Raw genomic sequence first — 26,731 nt, forward strand, 5'->3', positions numbered from 1 at the left:
TTAAATGTATTATGATATTTAAAATATACACAATTTTTTTATAAAAATATACTATCAGCGATATATTTATTATCTGTATCAACCCACAATGTTTTGACAAGCAATGAAACATTTTCTCATAGTCTGTAGCACAAGTCTTTCTTTCAAGTGATTCGTGTTTGTTAGGACGTTGTAAGGTTAGAAATTTTAAATCCATATGAATCTTAGCATTCATTAAAATATTTTTATATTCAATATTATCAATACAATATCAACAAAGTGTTCTAAACGTGTCATAGCTTTGTTTAGAGTTAATATCCAAATATCTCACATTGTGATTTATATTTGTCTAACTATAAACAACCCAATCGTATTGCAACCGCTTTCCGATTTTATATTTTGATTGTGATTTCTTAGCATAAAGTTCAGTGAATGTTTTAGATATGAATAGTTTTTACTCGTTTTTCAGGACGTCATGCCATTCCAGCGCTACGTTGAACCGGGGCGAGTTGCCCTGGTTGCTGAAGGTTCCCTGAAGGGAAAGTTGGTGAGTGTGGTCGATGTGATCGATCAAACACGAGCACTGGTCGACGGACCCGGTAGCGGTGTACCCCGACAACAAATTCGTCTTAACCAACTCCATCTTACCAAGTTCCGCCTTAAGTATCCATTCACTGCACCTACACGTGTTGTCAGGAAAGCTTGGTCAGACGCTAAACTTAACGAAAAATGGGCAGACAGTCAATGGGCAAAGAATTTGGCCAACAAAGAAAAACGCGCCGATATGTCAGACTTTGATAGATTTAAGTTAAATGCCGCGCGGGGTAAGAGAAACCGTGCGAGAACAGCAGTGTTCAAGAGTCTGAAAGTTAAAGCGGCGCGCGGTGGTGTCTTTGGCAAGAGGAAAGTACCCAAAACTCCAGCCAAGAAACAACGCACCAAGAAGTCCCCAGCTGCCAAGAAACCAGCAAAGAAGTAATTCTTGTTTTGTGTCTGAAAAAAGTGTAATTTATAGGACAAATCAAAATAAAGAAATACTTTAAGCTACATTTTTTATGTATTATTGTTTTAACTGTTAATTGCAATCAAAAACCTTTGCAGTTATTTAAGGTGAGTTACTTGGCTATTTTAGAGCAAAGTCGTTTGTTCTTTACTTAATCTTTTTTATTTTTCAGGTTGATGTAAGAAAAAAATGGAAAAGACAACTTATTGAGGTTAGTTCTATAATATTAAATTAACTAAATATTAATATTTGCTCTAAAATGATGAATATAAATAGTCTCGTTCGTATGAACTTATGATTACAAAAATACCGAAAATACTGATAATTTAATTTTTATTTTTCAAAAGCTAAATTTTATCCATATATAAAACAATACATTTATTTACAGCCTTCAGAAGCAGGGCAGCTACCGATAATGATGATGTTAATAATATAATAAGGTAAATAAATATTCATATTAGTTAATTTTTTGGAGATAGAATGACTAATTATGTCACTTGCCTATTTTTTAATAGTATAAATGCTCCAAATATATATTTTTTGGTCCTCACTATATTCTATATTTAGCAGTCTGCTAAGGGAGTAAGTGTTGAGTGGCAGAACTCAAGGCAGTGCAGTCTTGTTGTCAGTGGGAAGAAATTAATATAATATATTCCTCCAAGTGAGAATTGAACCCACAAACAATTAATCAAATGCTGTGCGATAACTAAATATATCAATTACAATGGTTACACATAATTATTCTTACAATTTATCAAACTTAAATGATGATTTTATTAGTCTCGTTCGTATGAATTAAATGATTTTACAAATACCAATATTCTGAAAAGTTTATTGCTTACTAACATTAAGAATAACAATACAACATTTATTAACTATTTATTATTGTTTTAGAATACATGAAAATTTATTTCGGCAATATCAAGATACAATTGATGTACAATGTGAGTATCAAAATAATTCTGTTTTAAATAAAATATTGTTCTTTAAGCAAACTTTATTTCTTATAGTTAAGAAGAACTATTACAGTTCTACATCAGATGTATATCTTGTGTATGTCTTCAAAATTATTTATATCTTGTCTGGGCCTTATGTAAAAAGTTTCACTTAAATCTGTCAAGCCTATAATTAATAATATCATAGGTTCATACACTGAGTTTCTGCATTATTTAACAGGCAAAAGTAAACTGTTTTATAACAGTATAGATTTTACCCTGCCAAAGCCGATGTATGTTTAGCCAAAATCTAACATGCTTGACTCTGGATAGGAACAGTAGTTACACTCCGTGTAAGATATATTATTTTTATAATTGTATATCTAAGGGTTGAGGGTTACATTATTAAAAAATTGAATTAATAATATGCCATGTAAAATTGAACAATGGATAATCAAAATTTTTATTTTAGTCAACTAATCATCTTCATCAACCTTATGGAACTCGGAAGTCAATCAAGGAACATGTTTATTTTTTGGTAAGTTTTAATATATGTAATAGATTTTTTTTATATATAATATGAACATAGAAAATAATAATTTATCAGCCTATTTTGCAAAGTGTTGTTCTATTTTGCTAAGACTTGATTAACCTTAACAGTGTAGTAATAGATGTTTAATATTTATATCTATTATATACATATTATCTTTTTATATCATTATGTATTTTTTTTTTTTAGAATATTATTATCGTCTAGTATGCAACTTTTGGTTCATAATATTCTATAATAGGATGTCAATAAATGAATGTTTTTTAATAAATTGTAATGATGAATACTATAGTTATCCCTGTCTCACTAAATCATGGGGAACATATGGTATGGTAACAACTGAAAAATTACTTAGCAATGATAACCTAAATGTTTTTTCCTTCAATTCTACTAATATAAATCTCCTTATTTTAAGGTATCAGCTCACCACTTGATGTATCAGTTTAAAGATCTAATAAATTATTAAAAGGTAAGCATAAATTTACAAATTCCAAGTAACATATGTTAAATGAAATTTTAAATGTATCAAGTCAAGATCTGAATCTGTACTTGATAAATGAATCACTCAAACGTTACTAATGTAATGTATTTTAATTGTACATTTAAGAAAACTGATGATTTATTCTCAAATACATAATATTTTGAAACTTATTCTCAAATTACCCATCGAAAATTATAAATTAAACAATTGAATTGAGATGTAATATATTAAAGTATGTGTAGTGAAGAATGAAGTGTCTTAATACTAGGTTCCCTCTGCCCACCTTGATGTGTGCGGGATACAGCATGAAGCTGATAAAAAATGTTTTGTGAAAATTACAGTGCTTAAAAGTTTTTTGAGGTCAGTTCTACAATACATATAAGATTAAATAAATATTAATTATTGCTCTAAAATGATGAATATAAATAGTCTCGTTCGTATGAACTTATGATTACAAAAATACCAAAATCACTGATTATATTTTAAAAAATATATATATTTTTTAAAAGCGAAATTTTGTCCATATATAAAACAATACATTTATTTACAGACTCCTGAAGCAACACAGCAACTATAGATCGACAAGACGTTTATGAATCATGGGAGGTACGCGCGGACACTTACCTACACGTGGACGTGCCCGCTCACACCGCACCGCTGCCCCGCGAGCCCAATCACAACACTAAAATACAGTGAAATGCACTTTGCATACTTAACATTATTCACACGACTGTACATGCGCGAGATTGACTCGTGCCAGTGTTCACATACTTCATAAAGTATTTGTCGAGCTACACCAATAATGAAGTTGTGAATAACATAAGGTAAATAAATATTCATATTATAATTTTTTAGAGGCTAATTATGACACTATTGGTATTTGTTGTTAGCATAAACACTGCAAATATATCAAACAATGACAGTCATTACACATAATTATTCTTTCTATTTATCAAACTTCAGTGATGGTTTTATTAGTCACATTTGTGACTGTTTTAGTTATCAAAATTACCAATAATCTGAAAAATTTATTGTTTACTAACCTAAGGATTTTACCCTACCAAAGCCGATGTATGTTTAGCCAAAATCTAACATGCTTGACTCTGGATAGGAACAGTATTTACACTCCGTGTAAGATATATATTTTTTATAATTGTATATCTAAGGGTTGAGGGTTACATTATTAAAAGTTTCAAACAATAATATGGCATTTAAAATTGAACACTGGATAAATACATTTTTTTTATTTTAGATAACTAATCATCATAATTATCAACTTTATGGAACTCGAAGCCTATCATGGATCATAATTATTTTTTTGGTAAGTTCATAATATTTAATAGAAATTATTTTTTTATATAATATACAGAGTGTTTTTGTCATCACCACTTTAAATGAAACCACTTCGTTAAATAAAGATTTTACATGTCTACATGTACCTAGTCTAGTAGTAACACAACAACGGACAGACAAGATTAGCTTATTTTTCATTAAAAAATATATGATGTAAAATTGTATCGCCCCTAGCTGATTTCTGATGATTGATCAGTACTGAAATTATATTTATTCACTTTAAAAATTACCTTTCCATGTTCTTTTTCCTCTTATATTGTTTTTGTTATATTCAGGTCCTGGTGAATTAATCTTCAATGAAATATAAGGAAGCCATTATTAAAACCTGTATTAAAGAGAAGGTGAACAAATACTTGCTTTATAATTCTAGATTAGACATTATGTCAATATTTATGTAATATTTAAATTTTAACCTAGTCATTTAAAACTTTATTTTGTTGTTTGTTTATTGCTTTTTTTTACCCTACCAAAGCCGATGTGTGCACAGATATCAACTGGCATGCTTGACTCTGGCTAGGAACATTAACACATTCTGTGTAAGATCTTTGGCTTTATAGCTAAAAATCCAAGGGTTTGAATGTTACAAATAGTATTTTAAGTATGCAATCTTTTCAAATCAAACCACAATAAGCTTACTAAAACTATTACTTGTTACAGATTCTAAAATGGATTGTGGAGTTGTTCATCAGCTTGCAACCAATTTAACATGTTAAGGTATTTTTTGACGATAATTTAATCAGAAATATAAATAAAAAAATACATAGATAACTGGTGTTATTCATTAAAAATAATATTTGAAAATATATTAATATATATATTTTTTTATCTTTCCAATTTTGTGTTAAGTTTTAATTGAATGATGATTATTATATCGCCCCAGTCTGAACAGATGTTGATTGATTTTTCTGATTTTAATTTATCTTAAGAAATTTTTAGTGACATGTATTTGCAATGGCTAACTTATACGTTTTTTTTTTTAGGTAAAAATGGTGGTTGAAAAAAAACTCATTAAAGGTGAGTAAAAAATGTAAATGAAACATATATTTGCTTAGTGAAAGTTACATAGGATAAGAAATTTATGATAATATTAAAACTTTAAAGATTGATGGTTTGATCATTCATAGATCACTCATAGAAATAAATTATTTTCATTTTGCTACTCTTGTTCTACCTGACAAAAGTGGGAAAATAAAAATTTAGATGGGATGTTTAGAATAGTGTTTTGATAGATACTGCCTACCATATTGTAAGATAGATGCAGTATGAAACAAACAAGACTGAAAATTTTAATGTCATTATTTCTACATAAATCACTTCTTCTATTTGCATATTACTATTATGATGAATATTATATCGCCCCAGTCTGAACTGCTGTTGATTGATTTTTCTGATTCTATTTTACACTACAATTGAGTTAACCAGCAATCTGTACTTGTATATTAAATTGTACTTTTATTGTTTCAGATATATTCAGATAAAAATAAACGTTATTTCTTTGAAAAACAAAGAATAACTAACTCTAACATGGTATGTTAATACATTTTTATTAATTCAATATCGTTTTTTTTTTTTGAGAGGAGGAGAGTTTGAGCTTTTACAAAAATCACTTCTATTTGCATATTACTATTATGATGAATATTATATTGCCCCAGTCTGAACTGCTGTTGATTGATTTTTCTGATTCTATTTTACACTACAATTGAGTTAACCAGCAATTATAATCTGTACTTGCATATTAAATTGTACTTTTATTGTTTCAGATATATTCAGATAAAAATAAACGTTATTTCTTTGAAAAACAAAGAATAACTAACTCTAACATGGTATGTTAATACATTTTTATTAATTCAATATCGTTTTTTTTTTGAGGGGAGGAGAGTTTGAGCTTTTACAAAAATCACTACTTGTATCTGTAACTTTGTTTACGAGAACTTTAGGGGTCTTATTATTTGACATAATTAATAAATATGTATCAATATTTTTTATTGTCTAATTATTCAATCTTTAATTACCAAAATCTTTAGTGTAATGTAAGAGTAGAGAGGCTATAGTCATATAAAAACATATCTTTTTTTTAAACTCATCTGGTATTGTCAGAGATTAGTTTTATAACACAAATAAACTATACAACTTTATTATATTACTAGAAATGTAAAATTTTATTGAATAATAACAAAATTAATAATAAACAAATATTTTTTTTAAAATTTTCCAGCTAGTCATGTTCATAATTTATTATTTGTTTAGTACATTTTTGCATTGTCTTTGTATGAAATCATATGTAAAGTTAATAATTATAATGCTACTACTTTACCCATTTTCTAAAATCTTTAATTCAATGATGACAATTATTTTGCCCTAGTCTTCTGAACTGATGTTGATTAATTTTTCTGATATATTTACACCATTTTATTTTTTTGCCGTTTTAAGCTTCATTGCTTACTGATTTAATATTTTATTGTTTCAGATATATTAAATCATTTAAAGTGACTTCCATATTTATAAAGCATGGTATATTTTAATAAGGTATATAATAATTGTATTATTTTTGAAATAAAAAAATATCTTTGTTTTGAAGCTATTAAATGATGGTGACTTTAACAAGCATATATCATAATAATTGTTGATGTATTATTTTTGCTGATTATATGGATTTTGTATATTTATTATATGTGGAATTAATTTTAAAACTTATATCAGTATTCTTTTCTTTCTAGATCAATTCCAGTCGACTGTAATCACAATAAATGGTAAGTATATATATTTTTTTAAATATTAAACTATAAAATTTGTTTTAAATATCGATAATAATACATATTTACCTAAATAATTTTAATTAAAATGATGAATTACTGTTATCCCTGTCTCACTGAATCGTGGGGAAAATATGGTATGGTAACAACTGAATAATTGACTAAAAACATTGATTCGAAAATATTTTGCATTTAGCTAAATTATCTATTAATTATTTTTACTTTAAAGGAAATGGCCTACATGATTGTTAATCACACATCACATGTAATATATTGGCATGTGTACACATCATTTTAATATGGTAAGTGTGTATAAATATCGTCTCCTTTACTGCTTATCTAGACATATCTAAGAGTTATGCTTTAAGATCAAATTTGATAATTATTATCCAAATAAAAACTACAAACAATATTTTCTACTTAAAATTGCATGTTATTTCCTACATGACAATAATATACAAAATGAAAAATCTGATGCAACAAGCATATTGGCATATGTTTGTTATTAGATTCATTCAATTTATATAAAAATATTGTTTTGTTATTAAAAAGGAGATGTGGATTATATAATAAAATTAATTTTTATCTGATGAATTACTAAGTTATCCCTGTCTCACTGAATCATGGGGAAAATATGGTATGGTAATATCTGAAATATTCCAATGAAATATCATGTCAAACTACATAAGATTTGTTTTTAATAATGTTCTTTTTTTTGTTACAGATCAATTAACCATTTCCTGATGTTCATCACAAGCAAAAAAAATTGTCAAGGGTCACAAAATATGGTGATTTAGGTAAAATATTTAAATGTAAATGTAAAACAAATTTGCAAGCCCCTTTATTATTACCATAATTAAGTTGGCTACAATAGAGAATTGGCTGAAGAGTGAATTATTTTCATTTCCTCACTCTAACGTAAAAAAGCGCATCGCCAGTTCCGCCACTTTACATCCAACGTCTAATTCTGGCAGAAAGTAAAGTAATATTTATTATTAATAGTAAAGTATTATTATTAATACGAGGTCTTTTGTCGATCTGCTTCGCAGGATTAAACAACAGCTACTAATAAGTAGTGTTGGTGTTATTACACCAAAATAGAAGTCCCCAATCGTTATATTTTTAATAGTGATTTTGTAGTTATGAATTTAAAACTTTCTATCAATTTAGCACTAATTGGTTTCGGCGACTGTATCTCATAATTAAATAACGATTCTCAAATGATGATTTATATGACAAGCATATATCTAGAACAATCTCTTGAAGATATTATAAAACTGATAAATCTTTAAAATACAAAATCATTTAATATGCTCATTTCTTAGTCTTAATTAGTTGTTTTCTTTTCAGGTAACAATTTTCCGAGTCTAATGTTTGTTGTAAAGCATTTGAACAGAGCAATGTCTATAGTAACGACCACTATACATCAAATATAATAGAATTAATAAAACTTAATATATTTATTGCCATAAATTTCGTTTTATATTTATTTTTTAAAACCCTTTAAACGTCCTTTTTCCAGTAATAAAAAAAAAAAACAATAAATTCAGATATTTTGAACGAGTTTGAACACTTTGTATGAAAAATTTAGCATTGTTTAAATTCAGCTTCACACTGTATCCCGCACACAGAAGCGTAGGGTAGGATGTAAATTGAATGTTGTCATATTTCTGCACATCATACGAATCTTAATATCTTGAGAAGTTTAAAAATAAAGTAGTTAAAATGAAGTCAATAATACTTGGTATGTATGTCAGTGGTTATTTTCATATCAGAAAACGTTAACCATAATATGACCACATCCGTTGTTTTTTAGTATATATTGTTTCAAAAATCTCATAACATAGTTTTAGAAATAATAGTTGTAGTTTATTCACGATGCATTATATTGTTGTTACCGAATTTGAGTCACCTGAAGAAAGTACATGTAAAATAATGGTAATACATTTTTTTTACTTAAAAAAATATTTCTCAATACAATCACATTTTAATATAAAAAGAAAAAAGTCCATCATAAAATTAAAATTTCTTTGATTCATTTTTAAAAGAAAATAACAATAAAGAGTAAAATTGCAAACATGTGTTATATTGATTATAAAATATACATATTTATACAACGTAATAACAATATTTATAGGGCTTGCCGTTAACCGATGTTCATCAATTACTTATTAAGTTAATTGGAAAAAATACACGATGCAATAATTTAGGGGATTCTTTTGAAGCTGATATTCCAGGCGTGCGGCTTTTAAATTTTTTATGTGAAACAGATTTCAAGTAAGCAAATTAATTATTTATGTGTTTTCTTTTGAATGAACAAGATTTAAATTTATTTAGAAAATAATTGTATATTAGTTACAGTGTCATCAGTCAGTCAATGGCCATAGAAACAACTGCTATAGGAGGAAGAACTGTTAGAGTTCAAAAACTAGTTTGGACAATGATCAAGAAAACTGTGTAATTTATAAACAACAACTGTGTAATTTATAAATTAATGATAAACAATAGCTTATTTCATTTTTCATTGTCTACAGATAACTCGCTTTGACAATCGCTTGGTACTCTATCTGTAAATAATTCTGGAATCTGTAAAATTAAAAGTTGGTTTACATAATCATGTTATATACTAGCATTATATTCTATAAGTATATATAAAATAATTGAATTTATTAAAGTAGTATTAAGAACCTTTCTGTCTTATAAATTTTTAATATAATTCTTAACATTATCAACAAAAGTATTAACCTGAGGAGTGTACGCTTCTACTCTGTCCAAAAGAGAATCCGAATATCCAGGTGTATAGTACCTTTAAATAAAAGTACTCATTAAATTTCATTTATTTTATCGATTAGTTGTATATGCTAATTGACTATCGACTAGATTTCACCATTTATATACAAATTATTTAAGAGGAAGTCAAAAACGTTGTGTTAATCGTCTTCGTCAAGACATACAACATACCGAACAATTTCTTCGGGAAAGCAACTGTTTATCATATTTATATATTCTTTTAAAGAAGTCCCTGGGACTGTATCGATTTCTTGAACTCTCTTTAAAGCACCAGTTGTTACGAACATTCTCCTTGCTCTAGCGTCATTTGGTAGTATCTGTCAAGAGTAAAGAAATTCGAATAAAATTATAGCACTTAACAATTGCCACAAACTATAAACGTGAATTTATGAATGTTGCCTCTCAGCAGTAAATGTGGTCTGTGCTCTGTTCTGTTCTTTCTATTATGGCGTTCCGAGCGTGCCAGTTGAACACAAAATCACTTCGCCAGTGTCACGTGGTCTGTGCTCAGCAGTCACTGTCATGTTTGACAAGTGACAACTAACAATAAAAATATAGCGAAAACGACAACACAAATCTAACCTAATTCTTAACTTTCAAAGTAAATTTAATACTTCATTATAAATAAAAAAAATATATAATAATATACTAAAATGGCAGGAAGAGGTAGGGGCAGAGGCAGTAACAATAGATCATTAACGCACGAGCAGATGCAAACTCTCGGCATAAACAGAGGGGATAACAATCCACAAATTCTAGCTCCACCACCTCTATTTCCAAAGTTAGAAGCGAAACCGTTACCATTAAATTGTGATGCAGCCACTGACTACATGGTGATAGTAAGGGATCAATTTATAGAATATTTACACGAGTCTCCGGCATATGTCAAAGCAAATACGCAAACTGATGGCATTGAACGATATTCTGATAAGTATAAACTTCTTGTTTTAGACGCAAAGAAAGGAAAAACATTAGATTGTGTGTGGGCTAATATGCCACCAGAGCTGCGACCACACGCAGGACGATCTAGAACTATAGCCCGAAAGCGAAAATTAAATGACCCTGTCGATATAGCTAAGAGACTACAAACTTTAGAAAATAAAGAATCGCAAGATAATACGAATGATGTAATGGAAAGTAATGAAACTGAAGAAGTGAAAAAAGAAAATGAAGATAATGATGAAGAACTTGAAGATGAACAAGAACAGGAAGAAGAGATAGATGACGGAACTGATTATGCTAACAACTACTTTGACAATGGTGAAGATTATGAAGATGAAGATGATAACTTAGATGATGGACCTGTATATTAAACCTAACAAATATTTTATATTAAGGATCTGTGATATTTCCTATTTCTCTTATTAATATCAAAAAATAAAATTAGACACTTCATAATACTTAATTTGCATACCTTTGCATATTGTGCTAAAACATACTTAAGAATACATGCTGGGGCAGCATGTAATAATGGTTCCAGGGCTGGCCGATGCAAACAACATTGTAATGATTGTTTTAAAGCACATAATGCTCTAGCCTTCACTTCTCCAGATGATTTTGGATTTGTGTATAACTAAATGTAAGAAATCTATTATTTATATTTTTATTTAATAAAAAAACATTAAACTAGGTACCCTCTGCCTACCATTACATGTGGGGTACGGCATGATACGGCATAAACCTACGAAATCCTAGAATATTATAGTTAGAGCCTAGGATTCCCTATATGGAGATATCCAGATAGTCTGTACAGTTAGTTCACTGTAATAGTGTGGTGTATTGTAGGGACTAAAATATTGTTATGTGATATGAGAAAATAAAATTATAGGCACACAATATATTTATCTATTGCTAATATAATAATAATTAATTATGTACTTGTAACAATCTTGGAAGAGCATTAGCAACAGCGATGGCAAGACTATGTTGTGGTGAGTGCTTTGCTATATGTCCTAAAGTCCATGCTACAGCACACAATTCGGCATCCTCTGCTTCGGTATTCTGGAGTATTTCTACCAACACTATCACTGCCTGAGTCAATTTATAATGCTGACTTAATATAAAAATATGTAATATAATAATTAATAGATTCTAAATAATAAGTAATATTTTATTAATTACTCAGAACTACAATGAGTGTTGTATTGCAGTAGGACAGCATCTGACATTATGCAATGGTTGTGGGTTTAATTCCCACTCAGCTGAGGGAAATGTTATATTCTACAGTGTGGAAGTGTTAGCGATACATTAAATGAAACCACTGTGTTAACTATAAAAGCCTAATACAATTTCAAAAAATTCTCCTAAAAATAAAAAAAAACTTTTTTCACATCGCACGCATCGACATCGCCGCGAACGCCTCATTCCGAAATCGAGTCGTAGGAATTGGCGATAAAGTTCTTAAAGATTAAAGTTTTTTTTTAACGTTTAGCAGTATTTTTGTAGTCGTAAGTGTTTACGTAATTGCTATCTACGCGTAATTGCGTCACTCGAAATACAGGTATGGATAAAAATCGTAAAATGAAAACAAAATACTAAGTCCAAACTATTGAGGCATCTTGATTCATTTCTTTAGGTATGGGTTTGAAATATTTTACCATATATGCTGTTTCCGTAAATCGTTCGGTGACAATTCCACCTGTTTACAGTTTCACGTGTTATACGACAGTGTGAAGCTACTATTCCACAATGTCAAGGTAAGCAAAGAGGGATCCTTGACTTAAATTAATATTTATATCAAGTTCCATGCTCTGATAGACAAAATGTGGAGAAGTGTGAGTGTGTTAACTCTTATGTTCTCTTTTTTTTTACATCTCACTTTATTTTTGAATGACTATTTCGTTATAGACAGAATCGATCTATATAATAACCTTTGATTCTATGACAGCCATTGCTAACTGATCAGATTGTCCAGCAATGTAGCCTAAAGCCATGCACGCAGGCACTCGAGCTCCAGTGCTTTCTGATAGCAGTTCAACCAAAGGCCCACATCCACCAGTATTAACAACTAATTGTGCTAACTAGAATTATAAATGAAATATTAAGTCAGAAGACGAAATTGCACTTTTAGCATTCATCTGATAAATTAATTATTCAGTCATATTTGTTGCATGAAAAAAAAAAGAAAACAAATATGGTACATGCATACATCTTTTTTTATAATTGAGTAATGAGTAAAGTGGACATACTTATACAAGTACAATCTAATTGTCGACCGCAGTTTAAAATAATTGATAATTAGTGACATACACTCGGAGGAACCATTTGTTAATTTTTTTGAATTCTACTTCTAGTCTTACTTAAATGGTAAATATATATATATATATATATATATTTATTTATTTTTAAAGACTAGGGTTCTCGTAAAGCCGAGGACCGAGGCATGAGTCCCAAGTGTCATTATGTTTCATTGAAAGTATATTTACAAAAAAAAAAGTGAATCCAAAAAGGCACGTATGGAACAAGAAAAAATTGTCGTTACGGTAAAAACGAATACAATCTAACTTCAACAGAATGCTTGACGACATCCCGTATGGCGCAGGCGGCGGCGCGGCGCACGGGCGCGGCGTCGTGGCCGGTGTGCAGCAGCGCGGGGGGCAGCGCGCCACCCGCCACCGCCGCCTCCGCCAGCTCGGGCCGCGCGCTCGCTATCGCGCTTAGTGCGCATAGGGTACTGCGCTATAATATGATAAATATATATATTTTTAGCTTCCGCTGTATCCTGCCTATAAGCCGGCATCCTGAACCTATTGTTAAAACCCTACTCCATTCTCTAATTTTCGAGACGAAAATCGAGCGAGAAAATGAGAATAAAAATAATTCAATCGCTCGAATGGGAATTGAAACCAAAACCTTCGCTTTTAAAGTCACACGATGCCACTGTGTCAGGACGGTCTCAAATAAAAAATATCATTTTTAAAAAAATCTTAGACGTAGGAGTTCTGATACTTTAACAAAGAGTGAAACGCAGTGTAGTGACACTACATATTTGTGTCGAAGTATCTAAATTTTCATTCATCTACTTTTTTTAAGAATAAATTTACATATGATTTACTGATATTTTTAACTATTTAAGTACATTAATTTAAAAACCTTTAGCTTTGGATCTTGATTTTCGAGGGAGCGCACTAAATGACAAATTGCACCCGCGTCTACCACCGCTTCAGGTTTGTGCTGCGCTAAATCGACCAAAGCACCCGCTACTATCTAGAGATGTAAAAAAATACTGTTATTGAGGCCAGTCGAACGGCACAGGGGCACAAGCATGTGACGGTAAACGTGACAAGTTGTGGGTCTGATCCCCACTCGAGGAAATGAAATATTTAACATTTTCATTTCTTCGCCCTGATGTCCAGAATTCGACGGAAATTGGGGGATGCATTGTCTTAACACTAGGCTACCTCTGCCTACTCTGTTACGTGCGGGATACAGCGCGAAGCTGAAAAAGAAAATATTATTTACACTTACATATATTCCTAGTTTACATTAGTAATTTTACATTAGTTAAACTGCAGAAACACCTGTTTTAAACTAATTTCAGGTTCTTGAAAAGCTAAAACTAATAACGGCAAAGCTCCCGCATCGACAACAAGTCCTGCCATATACTCGCTATGTTTTCCAATGTAACCCAATGCCCACGCTGCATTTTCTTTAACCTATATAAAAACAAAATTAGAATTTTGTTATAAAATATATTACGACAGACCTACATTAGGTACATACTATTATATATAGTGATGTAAATATACCTACTTGGGTATCAAAATCCTCTAAGCACGAAACAATGTGTTCTAGTGCCCCAAGTCTGACAATAGTAGAAGCTAATTCCTCGTTATGTCTGTAATATATGCATAAGTATTTTTTTCTTTTTCACATTAAAATATTATATTTTCTAAGAGTAGTTTTCTAAGGAACACTTACTTCGCTATGGATCTGATGAGATACAGGGCAGATCGTTTGTAGTAAACCTATAATGCAGAAAATAGTTCTATAATAAATATAAAAAAAATATTGGCGATGCGGCTAAATTTAAAAAAATATATATATTTATATCCCCGGAACGGTTAGATAAAGCGAGACGTTGGGTTTTGACTTTTGCCGCCAAATTAACAAACATATAAAGTCTATAAAACGCCAAAAAATAGGGATGAGAGATAGATGTCTTAAGTCTAGGTCCTATTTGCCTACTCCGTTAAAAAGATACAAAAAGATTATCTTTACAAATAGCATGCAGTTATATTGTAAAATTAACTATTATGTAATGCCGGTAGATCTAATTATAGATAGCTTTATTTACCACTGAACTTCTCCATAGTTGCATTAAGTAGGTATTACATATTAAATGAGGAAATGAAATATTTCATATATTTTCATTTCTTCGTTCTGGTGTCGAGGTGGAGTGTCTTAACACTAGGTTACCCCTGCGTACCCTGCTGAGTGCGGGATACAGTTATAGCGTAACGTTAAAAAAAGACCATTACACACAAATTACATAAGTAAGTACAACATAACCGTACGTTATACTTATGTAAATTTTCAAGAGTGATGGTCAGCATGCCTCCGTCGAGCACCTTCTGCGCGACGCCCTCGTCGTGCTCCGCTAGGCGCGCCGCCGCCACCACCGCGCACTGCCGCACCGTGCTGCACGTGTCAGAGACTAGGGGACGGAGCAACTCTACGAACATATTTACTTTTAATTACGTCTACGACTTATAAAAAAATTGATTTGTAGAAATTAGTTCTATCCTAAATCAAATTAAATCAGCTTCACACTGTATCCCTTACATAGCAGGGTAGGTAGAGGGAACCTAGTGTTAAAACACTTCGTTCCCCACTTCCCGATGAATTCCGTTTAGTGGCGGAACACAACACCGCGTTTTGCCTCGACATCAGAGCGATGAAATGGAAATATAAATTTAAAAAAATACTTCATTTCTTCGAGTGAGTTTTTCGGCAACAAGTTATTAATAGATATTTTTGTAATAAAACACTATTACTTTAGGTTTACTTTTCATGTAAGTATTTGTAGAAAAGTAATTTTTATTATTTCTTTTCTCCGAACGAATATTAAAATCCAAACTGTTCATCTTCATATCACAATAGCGTCAACTCAAAATGTTGCTCTAAATTGATAGTTACAGAAATTTTATTTTAACAATTTATTACCTAAAACCCCAGCGCTCTCCAGGCATTTGACATTAGTCGATCTCGTCGCCAGTTCAGCCATCGACTGGACAAACACCAGCCGAGCTTTCTGGTAGGTCTCGAAAACTAAATAAAAGTTATAGATTTAATATAGTGACGTTACTTACCCAGTCTACATAAAATTAAATAAGTTTTATAAACATTCCATACTTAACTGAATGTTTCGCGGACTGCTCATAGAATGACTCATTGTAAGTATACAAACTCTACAATTCAAAAAATCAAACAAATGGTAATAATTGTAAAGCAGTGTTTTGAAGTTACTAACGACATATGAAGCTGTCATTATTTTTCTTATTCAGCTATGTAATCAAATTTTACGCACCTGTACCTACTTATTTTGTTTTTCACTCTGTTGTCTCTATCTTTTTTTTATTAATTCAATTGATATACTTAAATATTTAAAATTAAATAAGTATATGACATTTGTACATCTCTATAGCTACTTTAAACGATTTGTCGCACATAGCTATTTCTTATTGCTAAACAATTCAACAGAGAGTACACAGTATTACGTTTTGACTATATTAAAAATTCATACGAACTAAATACATACGTAATAAGATATTTTACGCTGAATTTATAAATAAAACATACAATCTTGCATAACGCAGGTACTCCCCGCATGCATGGAATAAATAACGACATGTTGGATTGCCGTCATGATTTCGTACCGGCACGGCAGCTTACTGCTAACATTACTAAGGCAATTTATAAACCACTCTCAAATATTAAGATAGTTCTTAAGACGCAGTTTTCATTGGTAAATTACATATCTGTGAATATAAGCAGCATCTGATGATAGATCTCAGAATTGAGAGAGATGTATAAATACTCGCTTAAGTTAGTAGCGAGTCCGAGCCGTGTAAGCAGTCAAGCACCCGTGAAGGCCACGCGGCGACGTCAGCGGTCACGTACGTGGTACACACACAGCGCCAGGCCCGGCCGGAGTGCCTGCAGAGTTCACTCACACACGAGTCCACAACCTGTCGAGCCGCGGTCGCTGTGCCCACTGCTCACTGCTCAGAGCTCTCTCCTCACTCGACTCACATATTTAATTAAACGCCGTAAAAAACATTAAACATTGCTACAATGAACTTTGCTAGTCGACCATATTTTTTATAGTTACAATTTTAATTCGAACGGAGCCGTCGGTGGTGTTGTGAGTGTTCAAATAAAGACATTAACAAGTATGCCGTATATAATGGTTATGGGCAGCCTCAGCGCACCGCATCTGTCCAAGGATGAAGGTGCTACGGTCTACGGCCTGAAAAGTGAAGAGCGGACAGCGCTAGTTAGGGTGTGTTTTTGCTTTTAAGTTTATTTATTTTTAAAAAATAAAAATTGGAGGATAACAAAAGAAAGATCGTTTCTATTTCCCGTTTACATCGCATGAGTAATCAATTTAAAATAAAATCTGTGATAAAATACAGTACCTACCTATATAGGTAGGATTTGTATGACGTCCGTATTATAGTGTCCACTAATATAAAGAAATATGAAAAATATTTCTAATATTTTATTTATCATTTTTAAACGAATAATTTTATTTAAATGACACATCAATCTTTCTCTATAAACAACTGTAAAATAGACGTCATTTACTATACATTTAATTATTACAAAAAAAATAATTCCAGGAATTAAACTCATCATTTGGCATGGTGATAGCTACATCATCGGACTTGGAGAGAACAGTTCGCGTTACACAAAAAGGTCTAACCCTGGTGGTGGTCAACCGGATCCACGGTTTGCTGGGCTACGACGTGGTCTCCCACGCCATGGCCATGACCAACGCCAACCGGGAGCTGATATCTTTCACCATGTACAAGAAAACCAGTAGTAATTCCCATCAATCCCACAGTCACGGTCACAGCAGTTCGCACAAAAGCCATTCACACAGCAGTGTGGTCACCCTTTGATAATGGTCCATTGTTAGTCGCGACTCGTGACATGCTCATGTTTTGTCATACGTCTGTATTGCAACTGCAGGCCGATAGTCGGTTTCAATGTTTTAAGTTAGCGTCGCGATCGAGCGATGATAATTATTTGTGATCAAACGGTTTCTATTGTATGTATATATGTAATTAGTATTATTGAAATAAAAAAAATATTTTTAATTATAAACATTTTATTTGATTTCCCATATAAAATTAACAAATAATATTAAAAACACTTATCAGTCGTTTGTGTTGTAAAACGGATTTCATGTAAAAGTAGGCAGAGCTTTTTGTAGAAATCCTGGAACACTGTACCTAAATTGAGATGGATCAAGTAATTATAATATTGTTTCAATCATTCAAAGCCGAATCACGCTGTTAGCAAAAAATACACCTAACTTAGTACTTATTGAGATTTCAAGGTCACCTTGAAGTTTTTGTCTAACATATTTGTGGCTGGGGCATCAAACATTCTGTTCATTATAATGCTGTTTTTCAAAAGTAATCTATAGCGACCAGATATACTAATAAGGAAATTTAATATAATGACCAATATTTCTCTACATTCGTATTTAAAAAAACTTTATTAAATCTCGAAAGCAATCAAGCAAATGAATTACAAAGATACAATAGTGATAAAACACATAAAATGTAAACTTCATGGAACGTTACTTCATTTAACGATAACTTCCTGAAGCGTGGAAATCCCTGGTGATCGTTGATTAAACTTATTTTCCATACAATTCACATTTATCATTGTTAAGAAAATAATAAAAATAATATTACATTTTGTAAGTTGCCAAAATCAATAACAACTGCAACTGTATACATACTTTTGTTACCCTATTGTACCCTTGTGTGAATTTTAGGACTTGTCTTATTTTCTATCATATTATCCCCACATGAACAATGCGCAAAAGAACAGAAAGCCTAACTTCAGGGCGTTTGGCATGTTTGAAATTTCTAAGTATGAAATTAACAAGTTACAAAAATTTAATCAAGATATGATAGAAACACAATATGTACTTTTTCTTCTCTTCATTTAACGACAACTCTCAATAACGCGGTCCCTTCAGTGACGTCACTGTGTCCACTGCATATACAAGAATAAACACTTCCTCAAGAGCTAACAATTATAAAGCAATAAGCTTGTCTTAATAAATAACTTTACCATACAACTGATGTCATACCTATTCTATCATTTTCATTGCTTTTTCGAATTAATATTTTTATGTGCATTCACTTCTATAATAAATAAATAAATAAATTTTATAATTGATTAAAATCTAAATTAACATTTGAATTGAAACATGCATTTATATAAACTGTTTTAAATAGGTATTGGTATACAAAAAGTGTTCCCTGTCGAGTCTTAAGAACTGGCCAATCGGTGTCAAAAAGGTATCATTTTAATTCTTTAAAATACAATATTAGTTTAAAGTTGTTTGTTTCTTTTGCCACTATTTTGGAAATTTCTGGAAAGAAAGCATATTCGTAAATATCTACTATAAGGTAACGAATCCAAGGCTTAGTTACCATATAATAGCTATTTACAAATATTTTAACATGCTAACATACATATTCATTGATCCTCATGTCTGCCAAACTTATGTTTTTCAGCCAATTTCTTCAATGCCGCTGCGTATTGTCGTTGGACGTCCATTAATCTAGAATATTCTGCGTGTAAAGCTACTTTTTGTTCCTTTTCGGACTTAAACTTTTGCTCAACTTTACGTACAGTTTGGTTCACCCATTCAACTATAGATTCGAATTGAGACATAAATTCTTCTCTCTTTCGTGTTGAAGACATGACTCTAAAATATTTATAAAAAAAAATATTAAATACCCCAATAAGCAGAGCACAGAGTTTGACTGTTTGGGTTCGATTTCTATTCCTCGCAAGGAATTATTTTCATTTCATGTAATTATGAGATGAGCACTCAACACGAATATCCCAAAAAAATATAAAAATATTATTAGCGATATTATATTTTTATAGTAATTATTTTTTTTTACTATTTTCATTCTTAAATATTATGACTAATACTTATCGTAACAGTTACCATGAATCATTGGATGATGCAATCTTAATAATAAATTTATACATGCTACAAAAATAATGTTCTTTTGTATTTCTTAGTTTCGCGTACGCGTACATCCCATAAAAAGGGATCTCCAGATAAGCCAGAGGGAATCAATGTTAAGATACTCCGTTCATGCATGTTGATTCCCCGTGCATGTTGATTTACGGAACTCAATGCCGCGCTATGTTTTGTTCATCGATCTCACAATCGTCGCGTTAACGCTGCGCTTCGACGGATTATTTAAAAAACTAGTGGACCCGAACGCGGCTACGCCCGCTTGAACTATACGAATATTTATTAAATATATTTATGAAATTATTTTCAATAGAGGGATGCGTTAAGCAAGCTCATTTTGGGTGACGTTTTCTAACAACAAACTTTGCAAGTCGTTGCTTAGCAACGACGGTTGTTATTAATATGGCGGAATAAATTACATGTGAAATTAATAAGTATTTTAATATATTGGTATATATCGAAAATATTACAAATATGAGAAAAAAAGTATCCTATGTTCATCCCGAGACCCTCAAGTATCTCTATATGAGTATTTAATCACAATTAAATTAGCGGTTTGGCCCTGATTGCGTAAAAGACAGACAGACAGACAGAGTTACTTTCGAATTTATAATATAGGTATGGATTACACGATTTTTTGAATTTCAAATAAGAGATAAAAAATCCCAGACATTCAAACGATAGTTGTGATTTTCACCCTCTTTCAGGGAAATAATATGTTTAATTTAAAAAAATATATATTTAGATAATTTTTCATTGTTTCAATGATACTGGAGGAAAGTCACGTAAAAAGCATGAGGATCCCCCGGAGGGCATGTATGAAGAGGTTGGTGACAGTGGGCGAGGCGAAAGAGGTATGTAGAGACCGTAGCGTTTGGTGCTCCGTTGTCTCTGACTACCACGCTAGGGATAAAGCGTGAAGCTATGTTGTTGTTGTTGTTGTTCATTATATAGGGAATGATCAACATTGTGTACCGAGACGGAATCAAACACCGCGCCTTACCGAGTTCCTCTACGCAATATCTCCAAAATAGGTGGTAAAGAAATAAATATATTTAACCCTAGAAAAAAACACAAAAAAATAGGGCCACACTTACTCTTCATAATTGTCTAGTATAGAATTAAGTAAACTTAGTTCTTTAGATGTATAAAGTTTAACTTCATACAGAGTGTTGTAAAATATATAATACTGTTTCGTTTCCTTGTGTTTAGATGCCACTGCAACAAAAGTGAACAAAATTATTATAAAAATAAAATAAGGTACGTAGTAATATGTAAAGGCGAAATACTAATTAGGTGGTCATAGCAGTTACGATCCCATTTAGCCAAAAAAAATCACTTCACTTTCAAATACGTATATTTGAAATAATAATGATAATGATTAATATAATACATACATATACATGAAAATATAATTATTTTATATAATTCCTGACAATTGACGTTAGTACAATTGCAATTTTTAATGGGCCTGATTATCTTTTTAAACATTTAGTATACTACTAGTAATTTCAATATTATCTAAATATTATAATCATAGTAAAAAAATAATTATATTAAAAAAATAAATATTGTTACCTTGATTATACAGCTCCACAAATCTCTTCTCGTATTGCAACAGTTCAGCTGTTCCGGGCACTTCATCGATGGCCACAGAGTATCTCAACACTTGTCGGTTTAAGTGTCCCAACTCTACTCTTACACTTCTTATGAAATCTTTTAACTTTTTCTCTCTCTCTTGGAACTCTTTCAATTCCGCTGGAGTTAGAGGCTGTTCTTCTACCGGTGCTTTCGGTTCTTTAGCCGTTCTGAGAATTAATAGAGTAGATTCTCAAATGTTTTATATATTATTTATTTTTCACGCTGTAGCCCAGAGGGAATCTGGGTACCCATTCGTATTATTATACTTCTGTTCTCGACTTTCTGCTAAATTCTGGATGTTTCATTGACTCTTTTTTCCCTACATTGTGAACTGAAAGGCCTAAGGCTTGGAAAAAAAGAAGAAATACTTAAAGCCACGCTTTACTTAGTATATCTTTATTTATATAATATAATTTCTCCAATACAATCAAATATAATCATCACACCTCCGAGCGGAAATCAAACTTATAACGATTTATTTTACAGTCGGACGCTGTGCCACTGCGCCACGACGGCTTCAATTCTCAACATCTTGTTTGCTTGTCAACAAAAACTGCCTATCATAATTAATTATATTTATATTAAATGCTATAATGGTTCTTCTTCAGCTGTTCCAGATTATGTTTATTTTTATGTCAATGAAAAATTCTTATCACGATTAACATTTTTTATGAAGGCTGTATATTACTACTTCTTATAGTTTAGCTGATGTACTATGGTTCTAAATAAACGCCTATTTCCTTTGGCGCGTGGCGTTGAGTTCGCCACTCAGCACCAGGCGCGTCTGGAATTTGACGGAAGATGAGGAACGGAAGTGTCCTAATACTAGATTGCACCGGAGCCAGACGTCCCGATTTTTTCCGAGATTTTTAGCCCAAAACGCAGCGACAGTGATGGTCCGCTTTTCTTGAATTATTCCAAGCAATTTGATAATTATTTTTTAATTACTTTTTTTTTCTAATAAGTAGTTTAATACAAGATTATACCAGTTGTGGCGCCGGGTCACAACGTATAACCGTAAAATTGACTGGTCGTGGGTTCAATCCTCACTCGAGGAAATGAAATATTTATTTAAATTTCTATTTTCATTTCTTCGCTATGGTGTCGAGGAAAAGCGCGGCGTTTAGTTCCGCCACTAAACACGCAATGGGTCCAGAACTCGGCGGTAAGGAGGTAATGGAGTGTCTTAGTCTAGGTTCCCTCTACCTACCTAAGTATGGCGTGAAGCTAAACAAGTCTTTTCTTAAAGATAGCATAAGTTTTAGAATTAAAACTTTATAAAAAAAATATCTTTGAACTCAATAACAACACACTACGCAAACATCCAAAATGGCCTCAAAGTAAACGCAAGACACGCTTATTGTGGAATTCTATTGTTTCTTTGAATAAGAAATTTTATTTACACATATTTCTAGTATTACTTTTGCGTAGAATTTAAGAAGATACTAATAAAATTTATAAAGTAAGTGAATAAACGAGATTATTTTATCGAGTCTGTTTGCTTATATTGATATTCATCATAAATGGCCCGATCCATTTGTAAAAATTAATTGTAAAAAAAAATGAAGTTAATTTTTTGATGGCGCTTTTATATTCCACCTCATGAATTGACACCTACCAAAATTATTTATACTATGCACATATTAGTAACTTATCTATGCTATAACTTACAAAAAAAATCGAAGTAGTGAAACATATTTCAAAATACAAAAAATATCAAAAGAGTCAAAATTTTTATAAATCTTACCTCAACTCTTCTTCCAGTTTATTGTGTTCTTTTCCATGATGTTCTATGACTTTCATGACTTCGTTTCTCTCTTTTGCCAATTCTTTTAGTGACTTATAAAAATCTTTAACATTCTTATCACTGTCAAAAAATTCAGATCAATATTTGGATAAAAGAAAATAATTCATTCCCACAAGTGGACTTGAACTCACAACCTGTGACATTGCTCATGCAATAATTCTCAGGGTTTATATTATAATACAATATACTTTGTGAAGAATGGAATTAATACTACACACAAACATATTTTTTGGTTGGCGTACTGCAGTGGATCGTGCATGTGTGCCAGTAAATGTGACGGTGGTGGGTTAGCTACACACTCAACACTAGATACCCTCTGCCTACTATAGTCAGGATACAGTGCAAAATTGAGAAAAAAAACATATTTTTTATAGAAGGCAGTATGGGGGAAGGGGCATAAGCATGCAACTATATACGCAAGGTTATGGGTTCAATTCTCACTGGAGGAAATGAAATATCCAATGTTTTCATTTCTTTGTTCTCATAACAAGGTAAAGTGCAGCATTGAGTTCTGCCACTCAACACTCAATGCCTCAAGTGTCTCAACACTCAATGCAATAGATATAATAAAAACATATTTTTTTTACCTATAATCATCTGTTTTCATCAACTTTCTAGTAATTTTTTGCAACTTATGAATAATATCTGTGTATTTAGATTTTGCACTTTCCATCCTGCTTTCATGGTCTTTTCTTACTTCATCTATGTCTTTTTCCATATTGTTTATAATGTTGCTTAATCTATTTATATCTTCAGAATATTTTGCCTTTTCTCTTTGCTCCAACTCTTTGGGCAAATCACCAGTCAGTTCAGATTGTAATACAGCATAATGTATTTTTGTATCTGAAACATTCTCATCTTCTTTATCTTTTGGAAGTATCTCTGCCTGTAAAGTTTGTTTATTTTTAAATTTGTATACACATACATGTTTGTACCAATGTAGGGTATATTTAACTTACTTCAGTAGTATGATTTGATGGATCTGCTAAGTTCTTTTCATAATCATACTGAAAAATTAATTTAAAATATTAAAATGATATATAACAACATAAATTGAAAAATACATAAGAAACTTACCAGAAAATCTAAGCTTTCATCCTGTTGATTATCATCTTTATTGTTAGGTACATGCATCAGCATTCGCTGATCATATTCTGATAAAACTGAATTAACTTGTTCAAGTTCATTTGATGGTAAACCTCCTTTCCTTTTCCTAACTCTAGAAGGCTTATATAGATTCTAAAATACAAAATCTTTATTAAATAAATAAAATAAATAAAATAAATATAATTTATTTCAGATTAATATCTATATAGTGTTAGTGCGTTAGTAACAATTTTACTTATTAATTATGTTAGTCATGTTATTTATACATATATTATTTAATTTGGCCCATTATCATTTCTATACAATGTTACTGGATAGAACAATCTAATTGGGTTGTGATTGTCTTCAGAATGCTGTTGTGACTATATATATAAGCTTATTTAAAAATCACAATATTTTTTTAATATTACCTGTACTGCAATTAGATTCTTCAACATTTTCTCATTCTGAATATAATGGATACGGTCTGATTCAAAAATGTGATCTTTATCATATTGCATTACTGCAAATTTCCTTAATTCATCTTCTTTAGCATCTCTAAATTCACTTGAGTATTTAATAAGCCATTGTATCAAAGGGTAAATATTGATAAAATCAAGACCTTGTATTTGATGAGGTTCTATAATATAAGGGCACTTCATACTAGGTAGGACTTTTACAATTTTTTCTGTTAAAGCTCTACAAAATAAAATGTTTTTATGAGACAAATCTACTCAAGTAAGAAATTAAATAAGATCTATTAGTTCATACATTTTTCTACCAATAGTGAGATTCTCTTCAAATAATAGGCTTATGTCCATATCAATATCACATAATTCAATACACCAACTTAAACCACCAACAATTTTATCAAATGCAGATAGACCTTGTAATTGGGCTCTATAATATCCTGCAGCTACTAGTGCATCAGATATTTCATGCCATTTTACGAGTTGTTCAGCATCTTCTCTCACTTCAACCTAACAATAACAATATAAATTTGTAAGAATACTTAAATAAGCAATTATTAAGGAATATAAATATGAGCAAGAATACCTCTTTGCCTTCTTGATCAACATTACTGTAAATGTTTAATATAGGTTTTGTTCTAGAAAAAATATTTCTTTGTTTTGTGGCCATTATTATACATAAAAACTAAAGTATTGTAGGTATTTAACACTTGATTGTTATTGACATTTAAAATATTTAACTGTGTATTTAAGTATTGTTACAATAAATTTATTATTATCATAGATATATGATAAAATTGATAAGAATATTATATATTATACCGAAGATCCGCGTTTTACTTTTAAAACATTTTAAAGAAAAGAATTAAACATAAGTAAATATAAATTATCAATGTTCTTGACTCTTGTTAATTTACAAACGTCATGTCAAATGTCAAATCAAAGTCAAGCAGTCAATTTCAAGTTTTCAAGCTTCTTTTTTTCATAAATAATTATTGAATAGGTAGGCGAAAATTCCAATAAAATAAAAAAATCGAATGGGGTCAATAGACATTTATATTTTAAAGATTATAATTTAAAATAAAATCGATGGATTCATACATACCTAAATAAACTTAAAACTCTATTTAAAACTTTTAAGTTAGATTTTTGTAATTTTTACTTATATATGAATATTTATTTTATTTAAATAAATAACAAATAGCTTAGTGCAATAGGCGCATTTAATAAAAGTACTACTAGAGTCTACCACTAATTTAAGAAGTTCAAAACAAAGTACATCATAAAATATTTGTTAAAAGTACTTAAGTTAACAGGCCAGTCGTAACGCAAGGAGACAGTGTGACTGTAACATCGACTGGTTGTGGGTTCGATACTCACATGAAATATTTATTAACATTCGTATATTTCCATTTTTTCGCTCTGGTGTGGAGGCAAGAAGTGGCGTTTCGCTACTCATGTCGTGTCGGTAATACTAATACAAGAAAGATAAAACAGAATGATTATACACAAAATTAGGCACGTTTTTACATTATTGAATAAAAATGGAGTCGTTTTATGTAATATAAGTTACAACGTCAAGTAGTGCAAAAAAATAGTACATTTAAGTATATATTTAATCAATTTTTTACTTTCTAATC

At 30.9% G+C, this 26,731-nt stretch overlaps 6 protein-coding genes and 1 non-coding gene across 8 annotated transcripts; 5 read left to right on the forward strand and 2 right to left on the reverse strand.

The window, feature by feature from the left end:
* The first annotated feature begins 18 nt into the window (after nt 1-18).
* RpL14 (ribosomal protein L14) lies at nt 19-1,028 on the forward strand. The gene is made up of 2 exons (XM_085188688.1): nt 19-176; nt 449-1,028. Exon 2 carries the CDS (start codon nt 455-457, stop codon nt 956-958), a length of 504 nt encoding a protein of 167 aa, XP_085044814.1. The 5' UTR covers nt 19-176; nt 449-454; the 3' UTR covers nt 959-1,028.
* A 4,121-nt stretch (nt 1,029-5,149) lies between these two features.
* On the forward strand, nt 5,150-5,216 carry LOC146537792 (small nucleolar RNA SNORD31). The gene has a single exon (XR_014878174.1). It is a non-coding gene; the product is annotated as a small nucleolar RNA SNORD31 (small nucleolar RNA).
* Nucleotides 5,217-8,856: 3,640 nt separating this feature from the next.
* LOC146537793 (uncharacterized) lies at nt 8,857-9,549 on the forward strand. The gene is made up of 3 exons (XM_085188690.1): nt 8,857-8,992; nt 9,192-9,331; nt 9,410-9,549. Exons 1-3 carry the CDS (start codon nt 8,933-8,935, stop codon nt 9,513-9,515), a joined length of 306 nt encoding a protein of 101 aa, XP_085044816.1. The 5' UTR covers nt 8,857-8,932; the 3' UTR covers nt 9,516-9,549.
* Nucleotides 8,902-16,367, reverse strand: LOC146537794 (uncharacterized). Its single transcript, XM_085188691.1, has 14 exons — nt 16,199-16,367; nt 16,010-16,114; nt 15,361-15,518; nt 14,765-14,811; nt 14,597-14,681; nt 14,365-14,499; nt 13,937-14,050; nt 13,349-13,522; nt 12,715-12,864; nt 11,723-11,875; nt 11,259-11,417; nt 10,016-10,161; nt 9,800-9,860; nt 8,902-9,640 (listed from the first exon to the last, which is right to left on the reverse strand). Exons 1-14 carry the CDS (start codon nt 16,332-16,334, stop codon nt 9,569-9,571), a joined length of 1,695 nt encoding a protein of 564 aa, XP_085044817.1. The 5' UTR covers nt 16,335-16,367; the 3' UTR covers nt 8,902-9,568.
* Nucleotides 10,397-11,676, forward strand: Polr3G (RNA polymerase III subunit G). Its single transcript, XM_085188686.1, has one exon. It carries the CDS (start codon nt 10,498-10,500, stop codon nt 11,155-11,157), a length of 660 nt encoding a protein of 219 aa, XP_085044812.1. The 5' UTR covers nt 10,397-10,497; the 3' UTR covers nt 11,158-11,676.
* A 507-nt stretch (nt 16,368-16,874) lies between the features above and the next one.
* On the forward strand, nt 16,875-18,168 carry LOC146537796 (uncharacterized). Its single transcript, XM_085188689.1, has 2 exons — nt 16,875-17,348; nt 17,689-18,168. Exons 1-2 carry the CDS (start codon nt 17,241-17,243, stop codon nt 17,968-17,970), a joined length of 390 nt encoding a protein of 129 aa, XP_085044815.1. The 5' UTR covers nt 16,875-17,240; the 3' UTR covers nt 17,971-18,168.
* fidipidine (coiled-coil domain-containing protein 93) lies at nt 18,162-26,035 on the reverse strand. 2 transcript variants are annotated; one of them, XM_085188685.1, is made up of 11 exons: nt 25,678-26,035; nt 25,393-25,601; nt 25,053-25,320; nt 24,613-24,774; nt 24,495-24,542; nt 24,123-24,421; nt 23,476-23,595; nt 21,666-21,895; nt 21,185-21,305; nt 19,567-19,802; nt 18,162-19,463 (listed from the first exon to the last, which is right to left on the reverse strand). In XM_085188685.1, exons 1-10 carry the CDS (start codon nt 25,759-25,761, stop codon nt 19,571-19,573), a joined length of 1,773 nt encoding a protein of 590 aa, XP_085044811.1. In that variant the 5' UTR covers nt 25,762-26,035; the 3' UTR covers nt 18,162-19,463; nt 19,567-19,570. The 2 variants fall into 2 exon arrangements, with proteins under 2 accessions (XP_085044811.1, XP_085044810.1); XM_085188684.1 differs by having other exon boundaries at nt 18,162-19,802.
* Nucleotides 26,036-26,731: the final 696 nt, after the last annotated feature.

This window comes from Heliconius melpomene, chromosome 7 (assembly GCF_056956725.1).
Source record: "Heliconius melpomene rosina isolate 202511_hmr_F chromosome 7, ASM5695672v1, whole genome shotgun sequence".
Classification (NCBI taxonomy): Eukaryota; Metazoa; Arthropoda; class Insecta; order Lepidoptera; family Nymphalidae; genus Heliconius; species Heliconius melpomene.